Here is a 16,042-nt window from a genome sequence, read left to right as displayed (position 1 = left end):
AATCTAGTACCTCTATAGACTATAGCAATCTCACCTAACCTATGCTGGGGGTTCACCGAAAACCCAATTGACACAGCTGAAAATGTTCCTCACAGCTCAACTGCCCAGGTCCTGATAATAAATGCAGGCCAGGTTGGTTCTAATGGCTCTTTTCTAAAGTTATAAGAACTGTCTTAAAGGTGTTTCTTCAGAGGAAAAGCTTGTTAACTTAGTAGGATTATGTCCTTAGAGCTCTGAAAATCCAAACACGAATAAGACTCAATTTTTTAATAAATAAATAAATAACACACTCTTTCATCTACAAACATGCTGTATTTACTATTTTCAAAAGTTCTACACAAAACTTCCTGTGAAATCATTTTAGCAACACCTACCTACCCACTAGAATGCCCTCTCAGTAATATCAGACAAGCACCATCTCTATTATCTTCTTGGTGACTATGGAAGATCTTACTCCCCCCGCCCCCCATAAGCCTTTTAAGTGAAGGTTTTATTTTGGATTTTATATATGTTTGTAAAGTTGATATTTGTAAGTGAAGTTTCTGTTCTTCAGGGTGTTGTTCATGGAAAACAATTCATAAACGAAATGAAGTCAATATAATCCACATTTCTTTTTCTTTTTAATATTGTATAAGGATTGGAGATGATAAATTCAGATTCAATAGTTGCAATTTATGAGCTGAAAGGGAGGAGAAAGATTGTAAGACCTGTTGCTGCTACTCCAAAGGGCCCGTTTGTTGTATGCTTGCTCTGTTTCTCAAACTTTGGGAAAACCTGGATTGTGAGTTCAGCTAATAGAGAAAACTATGAGTTAGAGAGACTAGAAAATATTGGGACAACAAATACAACTAAGCCCTTTAATCACTTTTTTATCTTTATGAATTGTAATTTTTAATTTCTTCTAGCTCTCTTATACCCTAAGCTTTTAATTATCCAAATTATTCCAACTATAAGCACCATGGGGACAGAAGTATTTGTGTCGTGTCTGGGGAAAACAGATGAAAACCACTTTGAGCTCACAATATATGGTGGGCTATGAAGTCAATAAATTAAAACAGATAAAATGTGCACTATAGCATGATACTTACAAGCACACCAGAACTTAAGAATCAAGCAACTATTAGTATTTGGTCTGAACTTCTGAAGTCGAACAAGCCCTTTTACTATTTCAAGTAAGATACACAAGGCAGAGAATGCAATTTACCTGGTGAACCTGAATTTCCACTTTCAGAGCCTCCTGTAGAGTCTGTAACTCCATTCTCTACCTTCTCCACTTTCTTGAGCTGTTGAGGTTACTAAATCCCCACCACCTTCAGACACTTGCTTCAGAGTAAAGGAAATATTCTGTTCTTTACGCTGTAGCTGCAAAATATATGTTACTTTTATCAGGAAAGGGGGTGGGGACATCAACTTGTCATATATTGTACAAGATTCTTGTCTTTTATCTCAAGGCTTTGTAATGGAGGGCACGTGCCCAACACAGTGGATCCCCTTGCAGCATATCTGTGTTAAAAAGCTCAAGAGCTAAGAACTACATGTTAATTCAGAAGCAAGTTTGACCAAGCAACTTAATTTCACAGTGATTTATTAAATTACACAAATGAGAACAGGCAATATATACATTCACAAGTAGCAATTAGGCAGATGTATATCAATATTAGTGTACTTCGTGCAAATAAAATGGCATTGAATGAGTAGATTAACAGGAACAGCTCTTCTTACATCTAATTTATAAGGCAGTTAGAACGACTTTCAAAATCAAAATGCTCAGCAGGTCATACAAATCAGTTAACTAAAAACAAAACAAAACTATACAGTTGACTTGAAACTTGAGTGGGGTTAGGTTATGGGGATTGTACACGGAGCCAAAATTGCATATAGCCAGAACAACCCAGGAACCACCCCCACAAAACCTTTCTGGAGCCGTCACACTAAGCGGGCCTTACCACACACACAAACACTCCACAAGGCTTTGAAGGCTCTTGCACTGGCTCTGGGAAGCTCCCACAATATTTTGCAGGAACCTCACAAACCCTGCGTGAGAACTTCCCAGGGCCCTGGAAGCATGTGTTCAATTTGTGTAACTACATGCTGGTTAAATGCACACAAGTTGCAAGTCGACTGTAATAATGAACATTGTACCTATCATGTTTTGATTTATTTGGTCAAGTTTGACATGAATGTGACAGAAAGTGCTTCAAGTCCCTTATCTAAAACACTAGAATAAGAAATGAACATTTTACACAATAAATCTTCATTGCTTATTTTAGGGATTTCACTAAACAAAACGTTTATTCTGACAAGAAGTTCAACATAACCAAAGAAGGGGGAGGGGAGAAAGAAAATAGCTTACCAGTTTTGGAAAACAAGTATTCTCTTCAGCTCTGTTTCCCCCCTACAAAAAAGAAACAAGGAGGAATCAGCAGATAGTACAGTTAACAAAAAATGCATTCAGACTGGCAAACAAATATTTTAAAAGAAATTATGGCAAGTCAGAAAAAAGAGAGAAGTAAGTTTAATATATCAAGGAAAAGCTCTATTACAGTCTGTGCTAAACCAGAAAGGAGTTCAAATTCCTTTGCCAAATGGACAAAAATGATGTGAAGTAGAAACTATTCAATCTCCCTCATTCTTGTATGTTTATTAAAACTAAATTAAATCAGAATCAGAATCCCAAGAAGGAAGAAAACACCTAAAAGGCCAAATGTCTACCAATTATCCTAGGCTGCACAAAACCTGCCACAACCACACCCTTAAGATCCTACCTATCCTCCAAACATTAGGGTGACACTTGGCCTTGTGGCACACTTAAAGCAGTTTCCAAAAGGCAACTCCTCCCTTTGGAGAGATGCCACCCATGTTGGCCTGGCTAAAAGGCTTCCCAGCCAGCAGATGTCAGAATTGGGGGGTGTATTCAGTTACAATATGCCTGGGACATCTCTCCAGCCAAGCAAATGGCAGACAAAATGGCAGTGTAGAAACAAATGTAGAGCTTGGACCAGATGACAACAAAACAGCTTGCCTGCTCCATGGTTGTCCTGGCTGCTGTGCCTGTCTGCTCTGCCTGTTTGAAAAGCATCCAGGTAGGAAAACTAAATGGAACTTGGGTCCTGGCATTGCTAGGGACCATGTATAGGCATAGTACTGTATTTAAGACCACAGCCTCCACCCCACAAGTACTACTCATAGTTTGAAATAGCCAACATCAAAGAAAGGGAGTTAAATTTCTATTGCTCCTACATTCAAAGTTAAGGACCTATCTGCATGAGAACATAAGATGCTAAATAAAGACCACAAACAGTTATTCTTAATGATATTTTGTGTGCTTACTGTTTATTGACTCTACTTGCCGGTTTGGACTTTTATTTCTCCATAACTCAGATTCTGAACAAAGCCAGTACCATTTAAAAACAAACAAATACAACAGGAAGAAAATACTGCAATCTTGGCTTCTTTTTTCAACTTGAGGCATTACCTAACGACTTCAGGGAAGGCAACATAGCCCATTCTACAGTGGCAATTTCTACCCAAGATCTAGAGAACAGTGAATTGGAACCAGCTAATCTAAAATTTTAAAAATCCACAATTTAAACCAAGAGACATGGGTGCATAGTATTCTCAACAAGACACCGCCACTTTGTTTCTTGACTATCTTATCACATAAGCATTATGTCATATGGGTATAGCTTATATGCTTCTCATTTTTTTCCACCCTACAAAAAAGTGAGAGACTTGAGGAAGCTCATGTACACAAGAGCAGGAAAGCAGCTGGACTGTGGAGCTCCACACTATCTCAAACTTGCTTATCTCCCCCTGCAGCAAATTCAGGATCTTCTACCACACAATTGCAGGTTTCTAGACCCCAATCAAGATGTTGGTGTTGTCGTTTAAAGTTTGGGACTTCTCAGAGTTCCTCCACCATCTGCAGTATAGTGGGTTGATAGAGAAAGGGTTTTCAAGTGGTAGCACCCCAGCTCTGGAAAGCTCCAAAGACAGATTTGCCAGGTAGCTTCAGACTTAAAACTTTTTTCTTGTGCTGCTTTACAGATCTGCTTTCAGCTTTACTCTGTGCATGTTTTAATTTTTTGTACTTTATTTTATGCAAACTGCCCTGATAACTAGATTAAAGGGTCAGGTATGAATTTGAATGAATGCAGTCAGACTCTTGGGGCACAGTGCTGGCTCAGGCACCTGACAACCCCTTCCTGTCGTGGTTTATGTAGTTAGAGGGGATGCAGATACTGTAACTGCGTGGAGTTTATGCAGAAAAGATATGTATCACACATGGCAAACAATTTATGCACCTTACAGAAAGACAACAAACTAAATCATATAGCTCAGTCAGTAGAGCATGAGACTCTTAATCTCAGGGTTGTGGGTTCGAGCCTCACGTTGGGCAAAAGATTCCTGCATTGCAGGGGATAGAACTAGATGACCTTTGTGGTCCCTTCCAACTCTACAGTTCTATGATATACCTTTAGAAAGTGTTTCCCCCTGCATGGTGTGAGTTACTTATTACTATTAAATCCAACTTTGGCCCCCAATATTCGTTCTGCAGTTCAAATTTAATACTTTTTAAACCAGGGGAGAACAGAATATTTTCTACCAAACTTTGTTGCACGTCTCAAAATACCTGTAACAGTTATGTTTAAGCACATGAAGTGACAAAAATGTATTTCAGGATAAGTAGTTCAGAGCTAAAATGATCTGAAGAGTGGAATTCTGAGGTATTCATTGACACACATGCTTGTTATTCCACTTATATATTTTTCTTTCTTCAATCATGTAAATCAAAGCAGCATACATGAGACTGCCAAAGATGCCAAAAAAAATCAATGCCTTCTGCATCAGTTCTGTATGCAACCTCACCTATGTAGTTACTATAGAAGCAAGACTCAAGAATCAAGATGACTCAAGTGCCACTAAGCAAGAAGCTCTCACATACTAGAAAGCAAACTTTGCATATTTCTGTACTCGAAGAACATTCAAATGCTCATGTTGAAACATTTTAAAAATAAACAAACCAGGGCTTTTTTCCAGCTGGAACTCACTGGAACTCAGTTCTGGCACCTCTCAGGTGGGTGCCATTGCCATTATAAGAGAACAAGGGAGGGGTTCAGGGTGAGTTCCGGCACCTCTTTTTCTAGAAACACAGCACTGAAAACAAACAATACAGAGATTAAAACTAATAGTTGTGAAATTATTGTATTGTTTAATAAAATAAGTCCCAAAACATTCCAGAACTGGATATATTCTTCAGGAGGAAGATATTATTTATTAAAATGTGTTTTTCTATTTCCCTCTCGTACATCCACAACCTCTCCGAGAAGCGCAATACCACCCAGCTGGGTGTTTTCTTCTAGTATCTCTACTTGTCTGAAGAAGCATTTTGACTATGGGTCTGTTTAATGAAATTAATCAATTTAGCATAGATATAAGCTTTATAAGGAGTCTGACAAGATCTGCTTTTTATTTTAGCAGAACAAGTCTTTAAACTCCAAGGCAGCAGAGATCAGTTTTCAAACATCAGTAGCCTAGCCAGCATGGCTTAGTAACGGTATTGTAGCAGCTACTTTAAAAGAGGAGAAAGCTTTAATTCAGAAAAACTTTGAGTCACATGTCATATGCTTGTTCTGGGTCACAGTGAACAGGGTCAAATGGTATAGCTTGTGGCTATAATATTCTTGTGTGTTCAGAAGGTACATATATTCAGTCTAGTGTCCAGCAATGTTGCTGTCAGTCAGGAATTGGAAATGCATAGAGGTTTTTAGACAGCTAGCCCTGTTTGTAAATAAGGCTATGGCAAACTGGGCAAAAGAACAACAAAAAATGGTTTAGGCAGGGAGAGGAAGTAGGCTATCACCACCTTAAGAGTGGCCCCCTGAGTCCAGACAGATGAGTGAAAATCAGTCACCTAGCTTTTTCCCTCAAAAACAACAAAATGCCATGATATTAAAATGTTTCCATCTCCGAGGTACCTGGACTACATTTTTTCCTTGTGCAGAAAAAGCTTTTCCCTTAATTACTACTGTCAGTTCCTGCTTAACAGAAACATTTCTCCTTTCATTTGTGTACAATCCAACACATTTAATGTAATTTTATTTAATAGCAACAAATTTTAAAATGTTGCTTTTGAGCATTTTAATTGAATTTCGATTTCTATGCAAGTGCAGCTTCAAAAAAATAAAAAAACCACACTAAGTTAAAAGCTAATTATCTAGCAAACAAGCAATGCATTTTCAACAATGACAAAAATAGGAGTTTAAAAAAATATGAATTTTAAATTGACTCTCTGTAATAAAGCTTAAACCTATTATATTCCTCTAAAATAAAGAGACAGAATAAAATTAATTCTTTTCATCTCATCCATCTTGGGCTATGGGCAAAGAAGCTGGGATTATACTACAAGGGAGCAATCTCCTTTGTGGACACACGAAAGACTAGTTTTCATCGAGGCGGCAGGCTTTCGATTGGGCTTCAGACTACAGGTAAGTGTTTGCATGATCAAATGCTCTTCCATGGACACATACTTCTGCACATGAGAGGGGTGCACATTAGGGAAAAGGATAAGCTGAACCTCTCTCCTTTGACATGCAAGTTTTCGATGCGGAGTAGCATTCCATAAATGTGAACCGTCACCTACAGTTTGAAGTGGTAAAGTACAGGCAAAGACTTCTCACCTTAGAGAGAACTAGACCTTGTATTTCCTATAAACACACTTCTAGTTGCATCTATAACCTTAGCTCAGTGCAATAATGTTCTCTCCCTCTTCCCAAATATTATTGATAGTTCCTCCTGAGAAGTCTACCATAAGAGCAAGAATGAAGTGCAGGAATCAGTCTAAAAAAGAAGTGCTAAGTAGTACTCAGAAGTGAATCATAAAAAAGGATTATTTTTCTAAAAAGATCAGAAAATTGCTACTACACCACAAATAATAACACAGCTGGAAAGTACAACTCGCATGTTAGGTTGTTCCTATACAGGATGGATCATTTTTATAACCAAATTAAAACGCCAAGAAAAAGGCTGGATTGAAAGTGATTGATAAAATCAAATTTCCAACTTTCTAATTCATGTAGTTACTGATTGGTTGCTGTAATAAATGAAATCTGTGTTTGCAATAAAAGTAAGCTTTTACAATACCAGGAGCATAGCCCCAGACCCCTGTTTATTCAACCTTCATAGCCTTTGAGCCTCAGAATTTATTTCTGCTTAGGGAAGCAATTATGAAAGTAAGTATTTCTATTTGGCTCTGTACGCACACACATACATGGAGAGAGAAAGTACTTCTTCGTGCAGCACAAAAACAACTATAGAATTCGCTCCCACAGCCCTGGTGGCTATGCTCTGCCTCCACAATCAGAGACAGTATATAGTATGCTTCCAAATACCAGTTGCTAGAAACTGTGGAGGGGAGAGTGTTTTTGTGCGCAGGTCCTGCTTGCAGATTTCCCACAGGTGTCTAGGTGTGAGAACCACTGTGAGAACAGGATACTGGGCTAGATGGGCCATTGGCCTGATCCAGCAAGATCATCTTATGTTCTTATGACACTAAGCACACCCATTATATGTGAAGACGTGCGTAGAGCTACACAGGAGGAAGAGCTCGTACTTACTCTGCAGAAGAGAATTTCACAATGTCATAGAAAATAAATGTCCATGCAATTTAATCAACAGTCCAAAGGTTCATAGTCTGAACAATACTACAAAAGAGACCCACAATGGCATAATTATAATGCACAACCTAAGATTACTTTCTTGTTCTGGTTAATTCTTTTACATAAAAAGCAGGGTTTACTAAAATGTCAGTGAGTTTTTAAGGTATTATGAGTGCAGACAAAGTTGTTCAGATTAGATTTAGGTATTTTAAGCCAGGTAAAGGACACTTACTCTAACTGAAATATCAATATGAAATAATTCCGATTAAAACAAAGATATTACTTCAAAAATCAGTTTTATTTCCATGTTGCTGTGAATAAAAACATGGAGAAATCTGCTCAATGGACAACTCAACAGACACAATTAGAAAGGAGGAGTGCAGATTTTTTTAAAAAAAATACTTTATCAACGTTTCTGAACTTTCCTTTGAACTCATAGCATACCTTTTCAGAGTGTCTATGTACACATCAGAAAGGCAGCTTGCTTCCTTTCTACAGAAAGACTATCTGAGAGGAACGCTGGTATATCATTGCATGACATCACTGAGTACAACTACCTGTGCAAAATGCACAGAAGGTGGTATTATTTTATTATTATTATTATTATTATTATTATTATTTACTTACACCCCACCCATCCAATCCGATTCCCCCAGCCATTCTGGGTGGCTTCCCACATAATATTAAAACAGTGAGATATCAAACATTAAAAACTTCCTGATGCAGGGCCGTATGTCTTTGGAAAGTTGTGTAGTTATTTAGCTATTTTACATCTGATGGGTGGGTGTTCCACAGGGCAGGTGCCACTTCCGAGAAGGCCCTCTGCTTGGTTCCCTGTAACTTCACTTCTTGCAGTGAAGGAACTGCTAAAAGGACCTTGGAGCTGGATCTCAGTGCCCATGCTGAACACTGGGAGTGAAGACGCTCATTCAGGTATACAGGGCCGAGCCCATGTAGGGCTTTAAAGGTCTGCACCAACACTCGGAAACATACTAGCAGCCAATGCAGATCTTTCAAAACCAGTGTTAGGTGGTCCCGGTGGCAGCTCCCAGTCACCAGCGTAGCAGCTGCATTCTGGATTAGTTGTAGTTTCCGAATCACCTTCAAAGTAGCCCTGTGCAGAGTGCATTTCAGTGGTGCAAGCAGGAGTCAACCAGATCATGTACTACTCAGGCAAGACAGTGCACAGGGAGGTAGGGTCTCAGCTGGCATACCAGATGGAGCTGGTAGACAGTCACCCTGGACACAGAATTGATCTGTGCTTCCATGGACAGCTGTAAGTCCAAAATGACCCCAAGGCTGCACGCCTGGTCCTTCAGGGACACAGTTACCCTATTCAGGACCAGGGAGTCCCCCACATCTGCCTACCACCTATCCCTCAGAAACAGTACTTCTGTCTTGTCAGGATTCAACCTCAATCCATTGACTGCCATCCACCCTCCAAATGCCTTCAGACACTCACAGAAGACATTCACCACCTTCACTGGTTCTGATTTAAACAAGAGATACAGCTGGGTATCATCCGCATATTGGTGAACACCCAGGCCCAAAACTCCTGATGATATGTCCCAGCGGTTTCATGTAGATTCTTGAACACCACCTATTTACCTTTGTTCAAATGAAAGTGCCCTCTAGCACCCAAGGGAAGATGAAACTGATGGTTCTGGATATTGCGGGAGATTCTTCTACTACAGCTAGAATTTTTTGAGTTTTGCAGTTTTAGTTAGTTTGGCTTTATGATGAAGAAACTAATATTGAAGGTTTCTGTACACAAAAGAGGGTTTTGAGCCAGAATTCACAAGTAGGATTTGAAAACAAATTCTGATCATGCAGCAAATCCAGTATGCATTTATTTACAGCTGGCAGGATAGTAAAGCAGGCATTTGATGGCTTCACTACACAGGAGTGATGCTACTTTTCAGGCATTTCCATACTTTCCATCACACTCCAAGGAAAGTTTACATAAACTTACAGTCATACTGAACACAGTGGAACTTTCTTCTAAGAAACATGAACAAGATTGGGCTGAGCAGGAAAACAAAACCATGCAACTAAAAAGGGACAGGAAAGTCACCATGTCCATTCCACTCCGTGTGCTACAACAGCAAAAATGCCCAGCCATCGTCCAGACGAGCAATAATCACAAATCCAACATACATTACGAAATAGTCACATGGCTATTCTATTTGAAAAAGCAAAGTACGCCACAGTTCTGTAATATGTTTCTATTTTGTTCTGAACGTGTTTTCCATCAGGAAATGCTCTTTGAAGTTCAGGCACTGTATTTGTTTACTCCTTCCCCAAAACATTCCTTGGATAAGAGACCAATATACTGTGATATCTGCAGCTGTGCTTATCAGGAGGGTCAGAAGACCTAATCTTCAAACTTGGTTTTCTGGAATACAGTCAATCCTTAAAAATATTCTTTTCAGAAACAAAAGGGAAACTGTTGCTTATTATGAAGCCACACATGGTTATTGAAGTGCCTCTACTTGTCTTCTAAACAGTTCTGAAATTATTACAAGAGCCACCTGGAGAAAGGGCAGTAGGCATGTCAAAATAACGTTACAGAGGCATGAGGATGATTTTGAAGTCGGAGCAACGATAAAAATATGGGGATAGGGATCTTTGAGATCAGAATTGGAATCCATAAGTAAACTTAACTTCCAATAAGATACAGCCATATGGTAAGAATATGACTGAGGGTATAGTGGTTGATAAAGCTGAAGGATTAGTATCTACTAGACATCTGCTCTTGCTTCCTCCAGCATCCTGGATCAGACATAGGAGTGGAAGAGAAATAATAATCTCAATAGCACAAGACTACTTTACATACATTTTTACCTTCACAGGGATAAGCCAATGCACACACAGGAGCTTGTGGTAATAAGAAAATGCATAAACTGTATACATAAGACACAAGTGTATATATTTTGCTCTACACCAATATTATTTCTGTGCAGGAAAAACATTACATGTAAAAATAAAAAAATTCCTTCCTGTAGCACCTTAAAGACCAACTAAGTTAGTTCTTGGTACCAAGAACTAACTTAGTTGGTCTTTAAGGTGCTACAGGAAGGAATTTTTTTATTTCGACTATGGCAGACCAACACGGCTACCCATCTGTAACTGATTACATGTAAAGGCGCAGCCATCAATACCCTCTAGAAGATGTTTGTAATCCTCAGTACCCCCAAACAGAGAACAGTGCCTCATGAGAAAAGGTGGCGGTTACATGCACATGATAAAAAGTCTGATTCCCTTTTCTTGCTGAACTGCTACGCCATCACTAACAAGCACGTGGTACTATTCAACTTTTTATGGCCTGAAACTCTTTACTAAGAATATGGACTTGAAATCCTCAAGCTGTGTGATCAGAAAAGAAGACAGTGAAGATAGTGGCTCCCATACAAAGCTTAAGGACTTGGCTTTTTAGTGCAACAACTGCACAGTTGCTACTTATTTCATGTGTACAATCCAGACATCATCTCTCAAGCTTCTGTTGTGGGAATAATGCACAGTAATACTGTCTAGAAACAGAAGCCACTGAAGCATGATGGGATGGGGAAAACTTCACCACAATGCAATAAATTGATGTTTTAAAAACAAAATTGTGTTTTATCAAAATAAAACACAATTAACACAGTAAGCTGATGTTTACTGTGTGCTGCTTTGGGCACAGACTACTGTGGAAAAGTGGAAAATAAATTGAACTATTAGGACAGGAGTTGCTCTTTTTAGCAGTAATCATGTGTTTCCTTTAATATCTAGTTCGTCTAATCATGGAGAAAGTGTTCACCAAAACTACTCTAATAATAGTTCAGCATCAGAATTTAATATGAATGGATATCGCATGCTTTATCCACAAGAGAGGAAGACTAGCTGCATGCAAATTAACTTATTTTTCCGTGTATAACATGCCCCCATGTATAAGACACCCCCTATTTTTGGGGACTCCAAATTAAGAAAATGGGGGGAGATTGCCCAGAGTTCTTGAGCTTTTTGGGAGGGGTGGCACAGAGTTGTTGAGCTTTTTTAGGGGGGAATGCTGACAATCACTCACCCACCTGACCTACGCTCACACGCGTAGAAGCCAACAATCGCCTGCCCAATTGCTACAGCAACAGCAAATCAACACCAGCTCTTGCCACAGCCAACAATAACATGCCCAATAGCCGCTGACAATCTCCAGCTCGTGGCAGCAACCAATCCCAAGTTCCCCCTATGCACTATTTGTGTATAAGACAATCCCCAATTTCTAACATAATTTTTCTATTAAAAACCTCATCTTATACATGGAAGAGTACGGTATATTGCTGTTGTAGATACCACATTGTCCAAGCAAAAGTAAAACTCTGAACATGGCCACAGATGATTTACCTCTGATTCAATGGGGCCATTGGAAAGGACCCAAGAGTCAAAGACGTGTGCATTATCTATCCATCTATCTACCAACAAGTAATACGCATAAATACCTAGAAACTAAGAACAAGTATTAAACAGTTTAAAAGCAAAAACAAAAGCAAATTAAAAATAGAGAGTTCCCAATTGTGTCAACTCCAAGGGGATACACTTATTTTTTATTTTTTTTAAAAAATGATTCCAAAGTTCAATATAGGAGCATGGATACCCCAGGAATGGAACTGTTCACAAACATCTGAATAATAGCATAGCTTATGGGAGGCCTATAGAGTTGGCATTCTTTCTTTACTAAACAAGTTGAGAGGAAACAGGCTATGCCTGCCGTGATGTTTTCCAATATATCCATGCACTGGGAATCTCAAGGAAGTCCCTGAGTGAGGAGGGCAATTTAGATAGGTAGCCACAAAGGAATCACATCAGAGCTTGTGCCTTCTTTGGGGCAGAAAACATCAAGAGTGCTACCACTGCACTTTGAGATTCCATACTTCTTGACAAGAATATATAAATCTCAACAAAGCACCTGCCAGAAACATCCAACCAATTCAGGCTGTGTGGGGAAAAATCCTAAATGCAAATCTTAACAGGGAGAGGTGATACAGGAACATATAAATGAAAAGCAGAGCGGGAACCCTTTTGCTTCTTCAATTGTGGTGTTAAATATAAGGTTAAAAAGAAACATTATGTCAGGGAACTGCCATCGGAAGGAAGGGAAGTGAAAGGGCTCACACAGGTTGGGAGAGACTCAGCAGCTGAAGAGGGAACCAGTAGGGGGAGAGGAGCTGAGCTGAGGGAAAGGGAGCTGGAGGGATGGCTCAGAGACACTTCCAGCGAAAACAGTGGGGAGGTTTCAGGACCTCCTGTAGGGACACCCACTCCTCGCCGGAAACTGTCACGCAGAGAGTCCAGAAGACGTGTTTCCGTTAAGGAGCTTTTATGTTGGAAGCGATTCCGAAAGCAACCACTGTCGGAATCTGCCAGCGACTGACGGAGCCATGTTTAAGGGGCTCCGTTACAGACAGAGGTTTGCAAACTTGACCAAACTCTGAGGGACTAGGATTTTACACACAAGCAGCTCATCGTCCCATCACAGCATTCCGACAGTCTTCGTGAGCAGCTTGTGCAGGAGAAGGCATCATGAGCAACCCAGCCGGAACCGGAGAAGCAGGAGCTGGAGCGGGTCCAAGCCTGGAAGAAAGGTACCGGGTGTTGGAGGTCCAGCTAGCGCTGCAGACGGCGAGGCTTGAGGAGAGGAGGGCTCAGGATGCAGACAAAAAGGGGAAAGACACCCAGCTCGTCAGAAAGGTACCAGGATTGGTGCAGAAGTTTGGGGGGGAGCCCAAAGACTATCATGGCTTTCGGACAGAGATGCAATATGCCCTCAATCTGCAGTTTGATGAATTCCCTGACGAGGAATCACGAGTGGCTTTCGTGATTGGGCATCTTGAAAAGGGGGCGAGAGACTGGGTTAGACCCCTGATGGCAGCGAATAGTGACGTCCTAAAGGACACGATGAAGTTCTTTCGCGCCATGGATCTGATGTTTTCCAGCGATATTGAACAGGGAGTGGTCCGCAGACAGTTAATGGCTTGCAAACAGGGGAGCCGATCTGTCCGTGAGTACTGGACTGAGTTCACCATGTTGATCCATAAATTGGGGTGGGATCTATCGGCGGAACCCATTCAAATGCTCTTTGAAGAAGGGCTTTCTTCGGCTGTGAAAGACGAACTTTCCCGGGCGCCCAGGGCGGAGTCTATGGACCAGCTGACCAAATCAGCGCTGACCATAGGAGCGCGCCAGGAGGCGAGAGCATTGGAGAGGCGGGAAGGGAAGGGGGAACGTTGGAAGGAGTTCCGCATTCCAGACATTCCAGAGCCAACTTTCCCGCCGGCAGAGCCGATGGAAATCGGAACAGCGCGCGCGCGCGCAGTTTCAAAGCCCAGTGAGGGGGGAAAGAAGGAGGGAAAAGGCGCCCGGAAATGCTATCTCTGCCAACAGCCAGGTCACTTTGCCAGAGTCTGCCCCCAGAGGAAGGAATGGCAAGGGATGGTAGGAGCTGTGGAGGGAAGAGAGGAAGAAATACCGAAGCAAGTAAAAGCCAACGCCTGGCTGCCACCGTCGGGGCACAGCAGCCAGGCCAAAGAGCAGTGAAAGTGCCCACGCCAGAACCTCCTAAACCCGCCCTAGTGATAGAAGTGGCGCTAGAGCTGCCAAACGGACACCCTCTAAAGATAAAGGCGCTGTTGGACTCAGGCAGCTCCTGCAATTTCATGAGCAAAGAGTTTGCAGCTGAACACCAGATACAGACGATCCCTTTAAGCAACCCCCTGCAGGTGACCACGATCGATGGCAGGGAGCTGTTGGGAGGAGAAGTCAGCTTGCAGACCGTCCCAATGATAATGAAGGTGGCAAGGCACACCGAACTGATAGCGTTTAATGTGGCCACCTTGGGAGGAGCTCCCATTATATTGGGGATGAGCTGGCTAGCGTTACATGATCCGCTGGTGGGCTGGCATCAGAGAGTGGTTTCTTTTGGTTCAGCACATTGCTTAGAACACTGCAAAGAGGGAAAGGGTTTGGCAGGGGCCCAAGCCACCCTAGCAGGGACTGAAGTAACGGAGAACGTGAAGGTACCACGACAATACGCAGATCTCCGCGACGTCTTCAGCGAAAGGGAAGCTGACCAACTACCCCCGCATAGACCCTTTGACTGTCAAATCAATTTACTCCCTGGGGCACAGCTCCCTGTAGGCAAGCTGTACGCCATGTCAGACAGAGAGATGCAGGAGCTAAGAGAGTTCATTGACAAGAACCTGAAGAGAGGGTTCATCAGAGAGTCCAGGGCGGTGGGGGGCAGCCCAGTGTTTTTTGTGGATAAAAAAAACACGAACAAGCCGAGGCTTGTGTGTGACTTCAGGGCCTTAAATGCAGTGTCAGAACCAGTGGCTTTCCCTATGCCCAGGATTGACGACATTTTGACAAGGGTCAGGAAGGGAAAGATTTTTACTAAACTGGACCTAAGGGGGGCGTACAACCTGATACGAATAAGGAAGGGGGATGAATGGAAAACCACCATGTTCACCCCTTTGGGGGCATTTGAATATTTAGTTATGCCCTTCGGCCTACAAGGAGGCTCCGCGTGCTTTCAATCGTTTATGAACCATGTCCTGGGGCCTTTGCTTTACAAGAATTGTGTGGCCTTCTTAGACGACGTGTTGGTGTATTCTGAGAATGAGGAGCAGCATGTGAGAGACGTCAGAGAAGTGTTGAGCAGGCTGCAAGCCAACCAGCTGTGGGTGAAACTGGAGAAGTGTCAGTTTCATACCAAGGAGGTGGAATTCCTGGGGTATCGCCTGTCAGACAAGGGATTGGCCATGGATCCCGGCAAGGTCCAGGCGGTGCTGGAATGGAAAACACCCAAAACAAGGAAGGATGTGCAGAGGTTCCTAGGATTTGGGAACTTCTATCGTAAGTTCATCCGAAACTTTGCCCACCTGACGGCGCCCATTACGGACTGTCTCAGCAGTAAGAAGAAGTTCGTTTGGACTGAGGAGGCGGAGCGAGCATTTGAGGAACTAAAAAGGGCCTTCGCCTCGGAACAACAACTCCTGCATGTGGATTTACAAAAACCGATGAGAGTGGAAACTGACGCATCAGACAGAGCTATTGGGGCGGTGCTTCTGCAGCCAGGGAAGGAGGAGTCAGAGTGGAGACCGTGTGCCTTTTTTTCGCGAAAGCTGAACAAATCCGAGAGGAACTACACGGTGTATGACCGAGAACTACTAGCCATTCATGAGGCGTTCCGGAGATGGAGGCACCTGCTAATTGGCGCACAACATAAGGTGCAAGTGTGCACTGACCACAAGAACCTAGAGTATTGGAGGACGGCACGAGTGCTCAACCAACGGCAAGTGAGATGGGCCCAGGAGTTCTCCAAATTTAACTTTGAGATTTGTTACGTGCCA

General features: G+C 41.9%; 1 protein-coding gene across 5 annotated transcripts in view; it reads right to left on the bottom strand.

The window, feature by feature from the left end:
* PHF21A (PHD finger protein 21A) overlaps nt 1-16,042 on the bottom strand; it is a 131,575-nt gene that overhangs the window by 80,794 nt on the left and 34,739 nt on the right. For all 5 annotated transcript variants that reach the window (XM_081001763.1, XM_081001762.1, XM_081001761.1 and 2 more), the window contains exons 2-3: nt 2,354-2,395; nt 1,205-1,362 (exon numbers count right to left, since the gene is read on the bottom strand). In XM_081001763.1, the coding sequence (XP_080857889.1) occupies nt 1,205-1,258 (54 nt within the window). In that variant the 5' untranslated portion in view covers nt 1,259-1,362; nt 2,354-2,395. The remainder of the gene's footprint in view (nt 1-1,204; nt 1,363-2,353; nt 2,396-16,042) is intronic.

This window comes from Podarcis pityusensis (assembly GCF_964106645.2).
Source record: "Podarcis pityusensis genome assembly, chromosome: 1".
NCBI lineage: Eukaryota > Metazoa > Chordata > Lepidosauria > Squamata > Lacertidae > Podarcis > Podarcis pityusensis.
This window is presented reverse-complemented; position numbering and strand designations above follow the sequence as displayed.